Source organism: Medicago truncatula, chromosome 5 (assembly GCF_003473485.1).
Source record: "Medicago truncatula cultivar Jemalong A17 chromosome 5, MtrunA17r5.0-ANR, whole genome shotgun sequence".
In the NCBI taxonomy this organism is placed as follows: Eukaryota; Viridiplantae; Streptophyta; class Magnoliopsida; order Fabales; family Fabaceae; genus Medicago; species Medicago truncatula.
The window spans coordinates 37207708-37225372 of record NC_053046.1 but is presented as its reverse complement, the minus strand read 5'-3'; the positions used below and the strand labels follow the sequence as shown (position 1 = coordinate 37225372).

General features: G+C 35.0%; 2 protein-coding genes and 1 pseudogene across 2 annotated transcripts; 2 read left to right on the top strand and 1 right to left on the bottom strand.

Annotated features, from left to right (window-relative positions):
• The first annotated feature begins 413 nt into the window (after window positions 1-413).
• On the top strand, window positions 414-3380 carry LOC11418952 (probable leucine-rich repeat receptor-like protein kinase IMK3). Its single transcript, XM_003616665.4, has 3 exons — window positions 414-666; window positions 756-2460; window positions 2567-3380. Exons 1-3 carry the CDS (start codon window positions 625-627, stop codon window positions 3178-3180), a joined length of 2361 nt encoding a protein of 786 aa, XP_003616713.1. The 5' UTR covers window positions 414-624; the 3' UTR covers window positions 3181-3380.
• A 3472-nt stretch (window positions 3381-6852) lies between these two features.
• Window positions 6853-8323, top strand: LOC11424370 (probable leucine-rich repeat receptor-like protein kinase IMK3; annotated as a pseudogene).
• Window positions 8324-9122: 799 nt separating this feature from the next.
• On the bottom strand, window positions 9123-10190 carry LOC11434542 ((+)-neomenthol dehydrogenase). The gene is made up of 3 exons (XM_024784989.2): window positions 10151-10190; window positions 9845-9996; window positions 9123-9603 (listed from the first exon to the last, which is right to left on the bottom strand). Exons 1-3 carry the CDS (start codon window positions 10188-10190, stop codon window positions 9226-9228), a joined length of 570 nt encoding a protein of 189 aa, XP_024640757.1. The 3' UTR covers window positions 9123-9225.
• Between the last annotated feature and the right edge of the window lie 7475 nt (window positions 10191-17665).

Here is a 17665-nt window from a genome sequence, read left to right as displayed (position 1 = left end):
CAAATAATAACCAACCTTCTAATCTCAGCAACATTGAACATAACCAAATATAAACAAATAAAAAAAATAGCACCCAATTGCTGTAAGCAAAAATAATACATAAATGTTTTTTTACACAATTTTTTATATCCGTAAGATAATATCGACTATATCTATTGAGTCAGACATATTAAATAAGTTTGGATCTTATTCCAAAAGTAAGCTTAAAGAACGAAGATACTCAAACATATATTTATACATTTTTAAAACCAACTTGAACAAGAGAGACACTTGGTACAACAAGATCTAAAACTGTGTATTAAATATAACACAGCTCAAAATAAAACTAGCCGTTTGTATTTGTAAGAAGAAGCTTTCTTTGTATTCTGTACCAATCCACCTGACAAATAGTTTTCAGTTTCTTCTCTCTCTCTCTCTCTCTCTCTCTTCTCCCAACACAAGATTCCTCAATACCCCGCGCCCCACTCACTCTTTCTTATGACCAACATCACGTGCTTCTCCTCAGTTTTCTCTCTCTTCCCCATTACAAAATCCTCATCCAAAACACTCTTCCACTGTTTCATTTCTATGTTCTATTTTCACACACACAACTCTCTTCTCTGACATAACAATAACAGTGTCTTCATGGACACTTCTACTAGAAAGAAGAAAAACAACACTCATCAAGTAATAATCTTTGTTCTATACTTCTATTCATTGTTCTAATGAAGACAAAGATTCTAACTTTAAATGTTTTTTACAATGACCCTTTTCAGGTTTTGCAACTTGGGATGAGAAATGCAGAAGAAAGTTCCAATTTTTACAACAACCCACTTCATTTTTTCAGGTCATTTTTCATTTGCATCTTCTGGGTCAATTTTTTGTGGCTTCTTTTACTTCCTGTGAAGCCAGTTTTGTGTGAAGAGCAATGGGATGGAGTTGTTGTAACACAATCAAATTTCTTAGCACTTCAAGCATTCAAAGAAGAGTTAATTGATCCAAAAGGTTTCTTAAGAAGCTGGAATGATAGTGGCTTTGGAGCTTGTTCTGGAGGTTGGGTTGGAATCAAATGTGCTCAAGGAAAAGTGATTATAATTCAGCTTCCATGGAAAGGATTGAAGGGGAGAATCACTGAGAGGATTGGTCAACTTGAAGGTCTTAGAAAGCTTAGTCTTCATAATAACCAAATTGGTGGTTCAATCCCTTCAACATTAGGACTTCTCAACAATCTAAGAGGTGTTCAACTCTTCAATAATAGGTTAACAGGTTCAATTCCTGCTTCATTAGGTTTTTGTCCTATGCTTCAATCTTTAGACTTTAGTAACAATTTGCTCATAGGTACAATCCCTGAGAGTCTTGGAAATGCTACTAAGCTTTATTGGCTTAACTTGAGTTTCAATTCTATTTCTGGTTCTATACCAACTAGCCTAACTAGTTTGAATTCTCTCACTTTCATATCTCTTCAACATAATAATCTCTCAGGTTCTATTCCTAACTCATGGGGTGGTAGCTTGAAAAATGGATTCTTTAGGCTTCAAAATCTTATCTTGGATCATAACTTTTTCACCGGTAGTATTCCTGATTCTTTAGGTAACTTAAGGGAACTTAGAGAGATTTCTCTAAGTCATAACCAATTTAGTGGTCACATTCCTCAAAGTATTGGGAACCTTTCAATGCTTAGACAGCTTGATTTGTCACTGAATAATCTTAGTGGAGAAATTCCAGTTTCCTTTGACAATCTGCCTAGTCTTAATTTCTTCAATGTTTCTCATAATAATTTATCCGGTCCTGTTCCAACATTACTAGCAAAGAAATTTAACTCAAGCTCATTTGTGGGAAATATTCAACTATGTGGTTATAGTCCTTCAACTCCGTGTTCCTCTCCAGCTCCTTCGGAAGGACAAGGTGCACCTTCTGAAGAATTGAAACACCGGCATCACAAGAAACTAGGTACAAAGGACATAATCCTCATAGTCGCAGGAGTGCTCCTTGTAGTCCTGCTAATAGTCTGCTGCATCCTGCTCTTGTGTCTTATCCGGAAAAGGAAAACATCAGAGGCCGAGGGTGGCCAGGCCACAGGGAGATCAGCTGCTGCTGCTACAAGGGCAGGAAAAGGAGTCCCTCCGATCGCTGGAGATGTTGAAGCGGGTGGTGAAGCTGGAGGCAAACTGGTTCATTTTGATGGACCACTTGCTTTTACCGCTGATGATCTCTTGTGTGCAACTGCCGAGATAATGGGAAAGAGCACCTATGGAACAGTGTATAAGGCAACATTAGAGGATGGTAGTCAAGCTGCGGTGAAACGATTGAGGGAAAAGATAACTAAAAGTCAGAGAGACTTTGAATCTGAAGTTAGTGTTCTAGGGAGAATTAGACACCCAAATCTTTTGGCACTTAGAGCCTATTACTTGGGACCTAAAGGAGAAAAGCTTCTGGTTTTTGATTACATGCCTAAGGGGAGTCTTGCTTCTTTCCTACATGGTATGACTAATGTAAAAGCTTCTGGTTTTTTCTTTTCTTTTTTTGAGGATTGCAAAGTTTGTTTGTTTATTTATTAATTAAAAAAGTGTTTTCTATTTTCCTACAGCTGATGGACCTGAAATGAGAATTGATTGGCCAACAAGGATGAACATAGCGCAAGGCATGGCACGTGGTTTGCTTTACCTACATTCACATGAGAACATTATACATGGGAATCTTACTTCAAGCAATGTGTTGCTTGATGAGAACACAAATGCTAAAATAGCAGATTTTGGTCTATCTAGGTTAATGACAACTGCGGCTAACTCTAATGTGATTGCTACTGCCGGAGCATTGGGATACCGAGCACCGGAGCTATCTAAGCTTAAGAAAGCAAACACAAAATCTGATGTATACAGTCTTGGTGTAATCTTGTTAGAACTCCTAACAAGGAAGCCACCTGGTGAGGCAATGAATGGTGTGGATTTACCTCAATGGGTTGCTTCTATTGTTAAAGAGGAGTGGACAAATGAGGTCTTTGATGTTGATTTGATGAGAGATTCTTCAGCAAATGGTGATGAGTTGCTGAATACTTTGAAGCTTGCTTTGCATTGTGTTGATCCTTCTCCATCAGCACGACCAGAAGTTCAACTTATACTTCAGCAACTTGAAGAGATTAGACCACAAATATCATCAGCCGTTTCTAGTGATGAAGGAGCCATCCCTTCCACGAGTGAATAAAATGCTTAACGTGTCGCAACTTTTGCATTTTTTCTCTCCTTAGTTTAGATAAATGGTATTTTGTTATTCTTTCATTCTTATATATCAATTAAATTTTTGCCTGTTTGAGTGATTGTGTATGTACATACCAATGTGGCTTAATTTAGTGAGTGTTTCATCTATAACACTTCATCATTTCATAATGGAAGCTAGTTGTTCAACTTGCTCCTGTCCTCCCCACTTTATTTTTAATGTTTTCTTACAGAATTATATTTAGGAAAACCATGCAATAATTTCCTCATATCCACTTTTACATCCAAATTTAAAAATGAGTTTGAAATCATTTGAGAAAAACACTTAGGCAAGAAAATTAATTCATGGAAAGAATACCAACTTGGTATCATCTTAGGCTCTTAGCCAAGAAGAGAACAACCAAATTACCTTCTCTTTAGTAAAGCAAAATGGAAAGTTAACAGAATTAGGTATAATACACCTGTAGTTTTGAATTATTAACCCAAAGACAGAAATAGATTGCATCTGCTATGAATTTCCTCAAACTCCATATTTTGGAGGTCTTGATCCTGAGCAAACCAGAGAGCAAACAATAATCCCAAAATCTCCTTCTAGCTAATCATCACCAAGGGGTGATGCCAACCGAAAAAGGCAGATCCATAGCCGAACCAGTATTGTCCCTAGGTATAGAACCATAGCTGGAAATTCTGAAATTGCTATAAAAAGCTGCGACAATCTTGCACTTCAATTTAGCCAGTTCAGGTTTCACCCAGAAACTGGGCTATTCCAACATGCTTTATTCCACACGGCCAACACACTTAGTCCTCATACCTTCCTGCAGTAACTCTCACGCACTCTTGCAGACCAAATTATTTCTAATGGCCCATACATGACAAATTTCTTGGCCTGGTCAGTTGAGAGGACCACAAGAACATGGATAGAGCCTCTCCAACATAGTTAAACTGCTGAAATAAAGCAGATTGCACGACACTCCATAACCCCTCATGATGAAACCATAACTTAAAAATCTAGAGTATCATAAAAACGATGATAACAAAAATTTACAGCCAACTACATTCTAGCTGCTGTCTCTTGAGTATGTGGATGTTTCTTCCGCAAGCTTCTCCCACACAGCAGCCATCTCTTCTCTGCATAGCCTGCCCGTAAAACACATGATGTAGAACAAGTTACCGTTCTGAGCCATAAATAGCCAAGCAATCTGATATAACAGATTACACAAAAGAGAAGATCAACGAGGGTTATCCTTGTCAACAAACCCTCGCAGCATGTTTCAGAAGTTACTTTGCCTCTCCTTGTCAATTCTTTCAAGCTCACTCCTATTATTATCCTGCCAAGTTTCAAGAAAGACTTCAGAGAAGTAGTTCCTTGAAACAATTTTTGTTTTCTCAATAAGGAATATAGTGTTGAAATGGCATGAGTTTGAACAATCGACCCAATAAAGAGAACCAGACCTTGGGCCAACCTAGCATCACTATTCGAAATTGATGGAAAAATTCATAAATCATAAGATATATTCAAAACTCGGCATACAAAAAGTGCATAACAAGTTCAAACTGATGGACAAAATACAAGGTTCAAAAATCAAAGTTACTAAAGGATGAACAGTTATTCACTTATCCTTGGCTTTTAGATTTTTCTTAAACTTGGTTAGATTTTCCGCTCACTAACTTATGTTGTATGCTAGCACTATTAACCCCGATTGGATTACTGAATTGTAGACTAGTGTCTCTGCCGATTCAATGATCAATCTAGTTTTTAAAAGCATTGATTTTTTACATACTGAGATGACAAAGGATTTAGAATTCAAATTTCGATCAGTGACCAAATGTACCATTAATATTGATGAATTTGACCAAAGCATCCCATGATGCCCTCAATGAAACATTTATAAAATTATTAAAATATGGCAATACTATAATTTCAATGATCAATCTGGTTTGTATAGGATTGGATTTTATATATGGAGATGGCAACACATTTACAAATAATGTTTGGTTATGTTGACCAAATCAGCTATTGATTGATGATTTTGATAGAAGCATTCAATGCAACACTCAACAAAACATTTACAATTAATGTTTGGTTATGTTGACCAAATCAGCTATTGATTGATGATTTTGATAGAAGCATTCAATGCAACACTCAACAAAACATTTACAAATGCATCAAAATCTGATTTTGATACTGTTGTAGTTCTTTTTGTCTTTTGCCATGAAATTTGTCTATAGAGTCAACAAAGGCGAACATAGAACATGGCTCGTGGCTTGTTATATACCTATATTCACATGAAAATATACATGGGAATCTTACTTCAAGCAATGTGTTGCTTGATGAGAACACAAATGCTAAAATAACAGATTTTGGTCTATCTAGTTTGATGACAACTGCTGCTAACTCTAATGTGATTGCTACTGCTGGAGCATTAGGATACTTAGAACCAGAGTTATCAAAGCTTAAGATAGCAAACATAAAAACTGATGTATACAGTCTTGGTGTAATCTTGTTAGAACTCCTAACAAGGAAGCCACTTGGTGAGGCATGTTCTTCTGCTTAAGCATGCTTCTTGCCATATCAAGTATGGTTCTATATCTTATTTCTGTTAAACCATTATGTTGGGGAGTGTAAGGAGAGGTAACTTCATGAGTTATGCCTTCTCTGACACAAAACTCTTCAAAATCTTCTGAAGTGTATTCTCCTCCACCATTAGTTCTCAAAGTCTTAATTGCTTTTTTACTCTCTTTCTCAACTAAAACTTTAAATTTCTTGAATACTTCTAAAGCTTCACTTTTGAATTTGATTGCGTAGAGCCACAATACTTCTAGAGGATTCACCCTTTTCATCTGTCTTACACCATTTTTCCGTTGCCTTTCTCCTTTGAATACTAGTCATATCCATCTTTCTTGGTAAATTGAGCTTGCAAGGCTTGCTGTGTTGTTCTTTCTGAACCTCTTTCAATCACCAGCATCTCATGCGCTTCAAGAGATGATTGAAGTTTTTCAATCTTCATTGTCTTAACATATTTGACTTCTTGTACAGCAACAATAATGAAATCGAATTTTGAAGTTAAAGATCTCATGATCTTACCCACTACTTGTTGATATGTTACATCTTCACCATATGCTTTCATCTGATTCACTGCATAGAGCAATTTTGAGAAATAATCACTAATTCTCTTATTTTCCTCCATGCTTCTTTCGATATTTTTACCTTTGAGATCTTCTCAAAATGATTTGAATCAACATTTTGTTGAATGTAGAACTGTGTAGCAATCTTTCTTCATCAATTCTTTGAATGCTATTCTCTGCGTTTCTGTAGGATTTGCACCAAGATCCTCATAGCCGTTATGCACCAATTCAAGAACATCTTGTGCACCAAAAAGCGACTTAATCAACACACTCTATCTTTGTCAATTGTTTCCAAGAGTTAACAAATTTGAAGGAACAAAACCTCCATTAGTACCCATGATTGCTCAGCAAGAAATTCTGAATTCACACACACTTCACTCGTGTTTCCCAGAGATTCAACCCCTCACAAATCTCTCGTGTTTCCTAGAATCAAAACCAAAGGCTCTAGATGCCAATTATTAGTGAAGCTATGTTTGTTTCTTGTAATTCAAACAATCATAACAATGGATGAAATTGAGAGTATAAACAAGATAGAATGAGGAAGGTGATTATTGAGAGAGAAGTAGTTTATTGGAGGTTTGTTTATTTCATTGATTAATGAAATTAGGAGAGTACAATCTATTTATATACACATAACTTGGAGTGCAAGTTATTAGGTTGACTAACTAACAAACTTTTTAAGTAAAACCAACTAATGTAATTAACTTCTCCTATGATTATAGATTAATCATCTAATAAACACAAGGATAATTTGGTGAACTTCTAAAAAAAACAAGAAACTTTTCACCTAATAACAAATATCTTAACTGTGCATTATATTATATTATATTATAATAATATAATGCACAATTAATAACAAATTTGTCACCATCATGAAGAATCACCTCTTTAAACTTGTTGACAAATGAATATTACACGTTAGTATATATAGACTCAAAAGCTCACAAAATTGTTCTACGTGGGACTTCTTAATTTTTAAATATACAAAAGGCACTAAAAAAAATACAACACAATACTGAAGAGCCTTGTAAACTCCACTAAGTTGTATTGGCTTAAGTTGAGCTTCAATTCATTCTCCCGTCCAATACCAACTAGCAACTAACTTGAATTCTCTAACTTTCACATCTCTTCGACTTCAAAACAATAACTCTCAGGTTCTATTCCTAACTCACGGGGTGGTAGCTTCAAAACTGGATTCTTTAGGCTTAAAAATCTATCTTAATATCATAACTTCTTGACTAGAAGTATTTCTGCTTCTTTAGGTAACTTACGGTAACTAGAGAGATTTCTCTTAGTCATAACCAATTTAGTGGTCACATTCCTCAAAGTATTGGAAATATTTCAAATCTTAAACAACTTGATCTGTCACCGAGTAATCTCAGTGGAGAAATTGCAGTTTCCTTTGTCTACCGACATAGTCTTAGATGCTTCAATGTTTCTCATAGTAACCTCTCTGGTCTTGTTCCAAAAACTGGTCATAGTTCTTCAACTTCATGTCCCTCCCCATATCCTTCTGAAGGACAAGGTGAACCGGAACCTTTTGAAGCATCAAAACGCCGACATCACAAAAAACTAGGTATGAAAGACAATCCTTAAAGTAGCATCATGATAGAAGTATGCTGCATGCTGATCTTCTGCCTTATTCGAAGAAGGAAAACATTGAATGCTGAGGGGTCTGGCGACAGGGAGAGAAGCAGCGGCTGCTGCTGCCAGGACAGGAAAAGGAATCTCTACTATGGCTAGAGAAGTTGAAGTGGGCGGTGATGCTGGAGGTAAACTGGTTCATTTTGATAGACCACTCACTTTTACAGCTGATGATCTCTTGTGTGCAACAGCCGGGTTAATGGGAATTAGCACCTATGGAACAGTCAACAGTGTATAAGGCAACATTAGAGGATGAAAGTCAAGCTGCAGTAGTGAAATGATTAAGGCAAAAGATAACTAAAAAGCAGAGAGAATTTGAATCTGAAGTTAGTGCTCTAAGGAAAATAGTTCATAAATTATAAGATAGGTTCAAAACTCAGCATACAAAAGGAATAACGCTAAAGTGAAGTTTGGATGAATCATGACGCTAGTAATAAGCAGTTGCATCTTAATAAGCACTTTTGGCTTTAAGTAGGAAAGCAAACTTCTTAGCAACTTCACTTCATTGTTTTGCTTCACACTAAGCCTCTCCTTTCTGTCACTTTTCTTACAATAGTGGACATTTCATATTTCTCACAATTCTGTTTGAAACAAAGATTGTGAGTGTTTGATTTTACAGTAAAAAATAAGACTGTAAAAATTGATTTGTCTTGATGAAATTTGATTTTAGTAGTATTACATATCTTTGATGCTAGACAAAATGGATTTTGTCTTGAAATCTTAATTTTAACTGGAAGTGATATATTCAGCAACAAAAAACTAGAAGTGGAAGAAAATAACTTTTGGATTAGATGAAAAGTTTACTATAAGATTTACATTAAATTTAGTACTTTTAAAGTTTAGATAAAATTAACTAAGCAATTGAGTTCAAGTGGTTAATGAGTTTGACCAAAGACGAAATGTTAGGGAGAACCCGAGTTCAATTCTTGGGTGGAACAATTTTTTGTCAGGCTATCCTTATTACGACCGAACTTTAGATTAATTGGTCCCTTTCCCCTGGAAACCGGAAGGTTAAAGCCAAAAAAAATAAGTTTAGATCAAATCAATAATGTCACTAACATAATATCATGCAATTCACAATAGAAGGATTGTTCCCATCAATGTGCCACTTTATTTTTCTTGTGCTAGGTTCAAATTTGATTTCCTAACATGAATATGGCCTATTATTCATTCTCTTGAATACATAACATATACCTTTGATCAAAAGGGTGTCACTTCATTTCTAGAATAGAAGAACACTATTAGGATAATAATCAAATAATGATCAAAAGGGTATTACTTCACCCTTAGTAAAGAAACAACCAGAAGGACCATTATTTGACAATAGTGCCAACATTAAAGGAGTTTCAACACCTTCATCAATGCTTAAATTTCCAATATTGTTATTCATATCAGTCTTGACAAAGCCAGGACACACAGAGTTTATGTGGAAATGAGGGTATTTCTTGGCCATTATCCTTGTGTAAGCATTTAAAGCTGCTTTTGACATTGTATAAGCAGAAGCAAAAGTTGGCCAATCTTTGATCTCTAGTGATCCTTCTTTGTAATTTTTCTCAAACTCTTTTAGCACCTCATCTATTTTTTCCTTTGTTAGGTTGTCAATGTCATTAAACACTTTTCTAGCCCAGTCATTTGATATATTCTGAAACAGTTAAATTAAATAATAATATTAACAATAATAATAACAATAATAAATCACAATGATTATAGTGAAATGATCAACCAGCTTTTAGACATTGATCATCATGTGTCTTTTATAGTTCATCTGACTATAGCTCAATTGTTAAACTATCAGATTTTATATTAATTCAACGATTGATCTATGGTCAGATGATCTATAGAGACATGAAGAATCCAAACAACATATTCTAAAAAAATTGTACTTTCAATAGTCCTGCTCTGGAGGAAACATTGACAATTGTTGGAGAAGTGGATAGTTGAAGAAGAGGAACAAGAGCTTCAGTTACTCTTTCTACTCCATAGAAGTTTGTTTTCAAACATTTTTCAGCTAACTCATAGGTTTCATACCCTATTCCTTGGTATCAATTTCTGCTCCATTTCTCTACAATAAATTCATATGTTATATATTATTCACTTGTTAGTCCTCCATCATATATAGAATAGACCTAACAAAAAAAATTAAATAAAGTAATTTTCCCCCAAGAACACCTTTCTAAGTAGAGCATCACCATCTATTAATTTGCCCCCAGGAACACCTGCATTATTCATAGAGCTGTCAAAACGGGCGGCCCGGCCCGTTTAGGCCCGGCCCGGCCGGGCCAAGGGCTTTTAAGGGCCGGGCTAAAAAGCCCGGTTTGAATATGGGCTGCAAAAAATGAGCCCGAGCCCGGCCCTATACGGGCTCCCGGGCTAACGGGCTGGCCCTGGCCCGTATTTTTTTCTTCCCTTTTCCATTATTTTAAGTATGGAACATACATAAATATGCCGGGCTAACGGGCCAGCCCGGGCCCGTATCAGTCTCTCACACACAGACCACAAAAAAAAAAAAAGTTGTATTTTTTGCGGGCTTCCGGACGGGCTAGCCCTAACGGGCCAAGGGCTTTTACGGGCCGGGCTAAAAAGCCCTCTTCAATTTTGGGCTCCAATTATTCGGCCCAAGCCCTACATTTTATTCGGGCCGGCCCTTACGGCCCGGCCCATTTTGACAGCTCTAATTATTCACCTGCATCAATATATAAATAGTAAATTTTTTATACTTTTTTTTTAGCTAGGATAACTTCCTTCATACCCAATTTCAAGATTTCTTGTAACTTGGTCAATAGTGTAGCACAACATACAAGATGAATACGTCATTAAATAATGTGACAATAGTGTATAACCTTAATCACTATATTAATTTTTTTTTTATATTGTTTCTATCTTAATTTTTTTAAACCAATGTATCCCTACATACAACTGCGGAGACTAATCTCTCGAGATAACTGAGATTCATTTAAGGATTTGAAATCTCCCAATATATTTTTTTTCACACGCATTAATTGGCTAATGATCGAATACTAGACCAAATGCTTATGAGACCTAAGCATCTACCACTTGTGTCAACGAGGTTGGTAAAATGCACCTATATGTTACCTTGATTCGTTGATATTCTCTATCTTCACAAATTTTAGCACTCTCTCAGTTACTACTTACTTACTCTAGCAGCTTCTTTCAACACTTCAATTTTCCGCAACCTAGACCTGTCTCCGTCAAATTATTCTGGATGAAGCAACTTCGAGCTTCTCAATTAGTGAATTTAAAGAAGTTGTTCTGAATGTTTGAACTATCGCCAATGCACTTGATCAGTCGGAAAATGCATTATTGATGGCTAGGATTGTCCCAACTTCCAAGGTATTCATGTAGTTTATCCTGCAACATACAAAATTTGGAAAATATGTGACAAATCATCTATTAATTTATGATTTTGCTGGAAGCATTCAATAATCTCAACAAAACATTGACAAATGCATCAAAATATGATTTTTGACACTGTTGTAGTTATTTGTCTTCCACCAAGAAATTTGTAAATATAGACAGGAAGAAAATCACAAGAAAACATAATCATTACTAGTTATTACTACCAAGGTTCTCCTAAAAAAATTCATTACCAAGGTGTTATCATGAAAATAATATTTATTATGATAATCTAATAGGATATCCATAAGGGCATGCATTGAGTTCTAGTGTACTTAATATGGCAAATATGAAGGAATGAATTGTATGTGTGCCAAATATAAAACAGAGAAGTCAGTTCTAAAAGCAAAAATATGTTTAACATGCACGAGGAAAGGAAAGCTCAAATTTACAAGAATATATCAGACGAGTTACAGATGCTAAGGGAGAATCCGAAAAACATATAATGTATCTAAATGTCACCTTGGTTCGTCTATACTCTCTGTCTGCACAAATTTTTACATTCTCAATATAACTCTAACAGATTCTTTCAACTCTTCAATTTACAAATATTCTGGATGAAGCAACTGGTTCTGATGAGAGTGTTTGAACCATCAACAACAGAAAAAGAAAGTTAGGGATATGCTCGGAGGCTATTACATAATTTTCATACTACATTTATCTAAATGGTAAACAGTTCTATCATAGTAAGTAATTAGAACTTGCACTTACGAGACGTTTGATTGTTTGTGTATTCAACTCTTTATATAATCTGCTATCTTTGACAATACAGCTGCAGTTGCTACATTTCTCATGTCAATTGCATGAACTCTATGGGATTCGAATTCGGCTTCTTCAGTCTCTAAATGCAGAAAATAAACAAACAAAATCAACCATTTCCACGTGACAAAAATGTTGTAATTTAGCAGTTAGCCAGAAACATGAGTGATTCATTCCTCAGACCATGGATGTGATGTGTGGAAAACATGGCTGAGATTGAGACAAGTAAGAATGGAGGAAGCAGTGGTAATACTCAAGAACTTCTTGGAAGCGATGAAGAGGAAGACAGATATGTGGCCTCTGCTAGAAAATCAACTTTGAAAGGGGATGACCGTGTATGAGAATATTATATTGCGGATGCTCACAAAAAAAACATTGTGATACTTTAAGTCCCACATCGGAAGTTTAAACAAATATGGAGAGCCAATTTGGCTTTAAATATCTTGTGTAGATACATGTAGAGTCAATGCTCTATAGGTTTACAGTCCCTGTGCCATTGATTATCTATTTACTTAAAATAAAGCTTAGTTGCTTATTTTTTATGGTATTTTCTAGTTTTTATTACAGAAAAATTACCTCAAAATATGCATCTAAGTTATATTTTAAGTAATTTTAACTAGTTTATAAGAATTTTTCCCCTATAAAAAACTAGTAAAAGTTTTATATTTATTAATTAGATTGATACATTGTGTCAGTTTATTTTACAAGAGCTTATTTGTTTTTTTACTGTGCTATATAAATTATCAGTAATGATTGTATGTATTTTTGTTTGTAGATGGACGTTGGATTTCAAACCTTGATCACGACATCTGATCAATAAAGTAAATAGTCATTTGTCTTTAAGTTTGTGACTTTTTATTTTTTGATCAATAAGTTTGTTATTTTTAAAAGCAAGTTTGTTTAAGGTATAACTGAAAAATTCAGTCAACTAAAATCATATGCTCCCTTTATATAAATTTGTGATTTTTAAATAGTAACAAACTATTATCATAATATACTCCCTTTATATATGCTCCCAAATTTTACTTCATTCTTGTAGAATCATGGTAGACGTAAAAATATAAAAAGACACAACACAATCCCTTAATCTAGAAAGACCCACTAAGCTTTATTGGCTTAACTTGAGCTTTCTTTGGTCCAATAGCAACTAGCTTAACTGTCTTGAATGCTCTCACTTTCATATCTCTTCAACATAATAACCACTCGGGTTATATTCCTAATTCATGGGGTGGTAGCTTCAAATATGTATTCTTTAGACTTCAAAATCTTATCTTCGATCATAAGACAAAAACATATGCTGCATACATGTACAACTCTGGTTAGTTAAAATCAAGTTCACCGAATGTTCAAAGGATGAAAACAAAAATTTACAGCCAAGTGCTATTATTGGAATTCACATATTGAGATGCCAATAGATTTAGAATTCAAATTTTGATCAGTGACCAAATCTACCACTAATATTGATGAATTTGATCAAAGCATCCAATGATGGAAAATATGGAGGCATGAAATGTATGTGTGCCAAATAAAAATAGAGAAATCAATTCTAAAAGCAAAAATATGTTAATATGCACTGGGGAAGGGGAAGCTCAAATTTACAAGAAAATATATTGAAGGATGAGCTACAGATGCTAAACGGAAGGGAGAATCCGGAAAACAAAAAATGTACCTATTTGTTACCTTGATTCATTCATACTCTATCTGCACAAATTTTAGCGATCTCTGTTAATCTAACGGCTTCTTTCAACTCTTCCTTCAGTTTCCGCATCCTAGACTTGTATGTTGTCTCTGCCAAATATTCTGGATGAAGCAACTAGTTCTGATAAGAGTGTTTGAACCATCAACAATGCACTTCATTGATCGGAAGTTGCATTGTTGATGGCTAGCATTGTCCCAAGGTACTCATCAACAACAGAAAGAGAAAGTTAAGGATTATACTCGGAGGCTATTACCTAATTTTCATACTACATTTATATAAATGGTTAATTACAAGTTCTATCATAATAATTAATTAGAACTTGCACTTACGAGATGTTAGTTTATTCAGCTCTCTATGTAGCTTGCTTGCTTTGACAACTGCAGTTGCTACATTTCTCATGTCAGCAACTCGTACTCTCTGAGGTTCGAGCTCAGCTTCTGCAACAAATCAGTAATTTAAACAGAAAAAACTCCATAAAATTCAATCAACTACTAGATCATGTTTGGTAAGGAAACGCAAATAGGCAAGGGATTTGGAGCCACGGTTGGAATTGCTGTTAATACTTGATTACACCTCATACCCAGGGTCGTCTTAAATATTTTGGAGGCACTATTCTAATCTTAAAAATTAGGATCTTCATAAAAATAGGTTCTAATATTTAAAAGTGGACCCCAAATAAAAAGAAAGTGTAAATTTAATAATTAGAAAATATTTCAAAATATTACGGTCTAACCAAATGAAGCACCAAAAACTCAAAATTTAGTCACCTTGTTCGCAATTCACTTTGGTATGTGATATGTGTTCAGGTAGGCAATATGCAATGTTCAAAGTATCAGATACATGATATATATATATATATATAGTAGCTGGTATGCTATTTCGGTTCATGCTCATCTCATCTCACCATTTGAGATGTACAATAAAAGGTGATATTTTTGTTACCGTGCATGTGTACACCATCGTGGAAAACTTGGCTGAAACTGAGACAAATAAGAATGAGGAAGCAATGGTAATACTCAGAAACTTCTTGGTGGCAATGAGGAGATTCCTGTGTATGAGAAATTTATATTAGAGATGCTCACAAAATATAGGATGGTCTCCTACTATGAGGTCCGTAAAAAACCATTGGGATACTTAAATCCCACACCGAAAGTTTAAGAAATATGAAGAGGCAATTTGGCTATAAAAATATCGGGCATTCATTGTATTTTTGTTTGCAACTATTACTAGAGTTAAATCTACTGGTTCATTTCTTTGCTGCTTTTGTATTGTTATACCATATAAAAAGCATATAAGAAAAGTCCGTTTAGTTTTATTTTTAAGTAATTTTTAATTAGTTATTAAGATTTTTATTTAAATTATGTATACAATCTTGGTATAATCTTGCTCGAACCCCGAACAAGGAAGCCACCTTATGAGGAAATGAATGATGGGTTACCTCTATTGTTAAAGAGGAGTGGACAAATGAGGTTTTTGATGAGAGATTCATCATCAAATGCCAAATTTAACACTGAAAAGCTTGCTTTGCATTTGCTGATCCTTCTCCATTAGTACGGCCGGCCAGAAGTTCAGCTCATACTTCAACAGCTACAAGATATTAGACCACAGTATCATCAGACATTTCTAGTGATGAAGGAGCTATTCCTTCAACATATAACAGAAGAGACTAGATTAACAAATTTAATGACTAACTATACAAATTATATGGTTTAAGGGTAAATTAATATATTGTATAAAGCTTTCTTTTCAAGTAAAACCGTTCAAACTAAAACGAATTCACTTAAAAGGTCGGGTGATCACTTGTTTGTTTAGGGGGTTCATAATAACTACGAGTGCCTTATTCAACGGTAAACAAATATTAAATTTCAAAAGTTTACACAAGGATAATTTGGTGAACTTCAAACAAAAAAAAAAACACAATATGGAGAGTCCCCTCTTTTAAGTTGTCAATAATTGTACATTACACACTAGTATATAAAGACTCAAAATCTCACAAAATTGTTTTATGTGGGACTTCTAGTTTTTTAAATATACAAAAAGCACTACAAAAAATACAACACAATCCTTGAGAGCCTTGTAAATTCCACCAAGTTGTACCGGCTTAACTTGAGCTTCAATAAATTCTCTATTCCAATACCAACTAGCAACTAACTTGAATTCTCTCACTTTCACTTCTCTTCAACTTAATTACAATAACTCTCAGGTTCTATTCCTAACTCATGGGTTCGTAGCTTCAAAAATGAATTCTTTAGGCTTCAAAATCTATCTTAAATCATAACTTCTTGACTATAAGCATTCCTGCTTCTGTAAATTTAGTGGTCACATTCCTTAAAGTATTGGAAATATTTCAAATCTTAAACAATTTGATTTGTCACGGAGTAATCTCGGTGGATAAATTGCAGTTTCCTTTGACAACCTACATAGTCTTAGTTGCTTCAATGTTTCTCATAATAACGTCTCTGGTCTTGTTCCAACTATTGGTCATAGGTCTTCATCTTCATGTCCCTCTCCAGCTCCTTCATTGTTTTTGCTTTGATTTTCTTTGCAAGTTCTGCAATCCTTCTTCATATTGCAGTTTTTTCTTGCATTTTATCCTTATACCTATTTTCTTACATTTTCTCGTTTCCACCATGCCTCCACGCATGAATCCTGTTCGACCTTCCAATGCTGATGTTGATTCTGTCTACTATATTCATCCCAGCGAAGTCCAAACTCTGATAATCACTCCCTTACTGAATGGATCCAATTATCTCTCTTGGTCGCGATCAATGCAAAGAGTTTTGGGGGCCAAGAACAAATTGGTTTTCATTGACGCTTCCATCCCTGTTCCTGATCTTCTTGACTTGAATCGCAGTGCGTGGGAACGATGCAATTATTTGCTTCATTCTTGGTTTCTTAATTCTGTTACTCCTCCTATTGCACAGACTATTGTGTTTCTTGAGAATGCTATTGACGTTTGGAAAGATCTCAAAGAACAATTTTCAAAGGTAGATCGTATTCGCGTTGCAAATTTGCGTTCTGAAATCAACAATCTCAAGCAGGGTTCTAAATCAGTCCTTGACTACTTCACTGAGATGTGAGGGTTATGGGAAGAACTGAATTCTCACAGGCCTATGCCAGCATGCACTAGTCCTCAGCAGTGTAGATGCGATGCTATGCGTTCAGCTCGTATTTTTCGTCTTGAAGATCAAGTAATTCAATTCCTCACTGGATTAAATGATAATTTTTCAGTTGTAAAATCTCAGGTTTTACTTATGGAACCTTTACCCTCTATTAACAAGGTTTATTCTATGTTTGTGCAAGAAGAAAGTAACAATGTTGCTTTACTCACTAAACTTGATCCTGTTCTATCTGCTGATGATCCTAATACTCTCATAAATGCTGCTGATTCCAGAAAATTTCAACCTCGTGGCAAAGGATCTTATTATGGTTCATCTGGTAAACCTAGCAGATTGTGTACTTATTGCAATAGGTCAGGTCACACCATTGAAACTTGCTATAAGAAACATGGTTTTCCTCCCCATTTTGGGAGACAAAATGTTTCTGCAAATGTGTCTAGCAGTGATGGTATAGAGACACATCTTCAATCTTCAACTAATGAAGATACTTCAACAAGGAACCAATTCAATATTTCTCAAGATAAGTACACTCAAGTCATGGCTTTACTTCAATAAACAAATTTACTACCTACTTCCTCCAGTAGTAATTCTACTCCTTCTCCTAGTTCCAATCATATATTTGCTTCATTGTCTGGTCCTACCATTTCAGGTATTGTTTCTAGTGTTTCTTGTTCTATAAACACTAAATCCCAATTTTGGATCATTGACTCAGG

Bases quoted from the DNA above. Each gene is read 5' to 3' on its own strand.
- LOC11418952 (XM_003616665.4), top strand. From the start codon at position 625: ATGGACACTTCTACTAGAAAGAAGAAAAACAACACTCATCAA. The intron at 667-755 runs GTAATAATCTTT...GACCCTTTTCAG, and splicing joins AGAAAAACAACACTCATCAA to GTTTTGCAACTTGGGATGAG. The intron at 2,461-2,566 runs GTATGACTAATG...ATTTTCCTACAG, and splicing joins TCTTGCTTCTTTCCTACATG to CTGATGGACCTGAAATGAGA.
- LOC11434542 (XM_024784989.2), bottom strand. From the start codon at position 10,190: ATGAATAATGCAGGTGTTCCTGGGGGCAAATTAATAGATG. The intron at 9,997-10,150 runs GTGATGCTCTAC...ATTGATACCAAG, and splicing joins TGGGGGCAAATTAATAGATG to GAATAGGGTATGAAACCTAT. The intron at 9,604-9,844 runs GTACAATTTTTT...TAACTGTTTCAG, and splicing joins CCAGAGCAGGACTATTGAAA to AATATATCAAATGACTGGGC.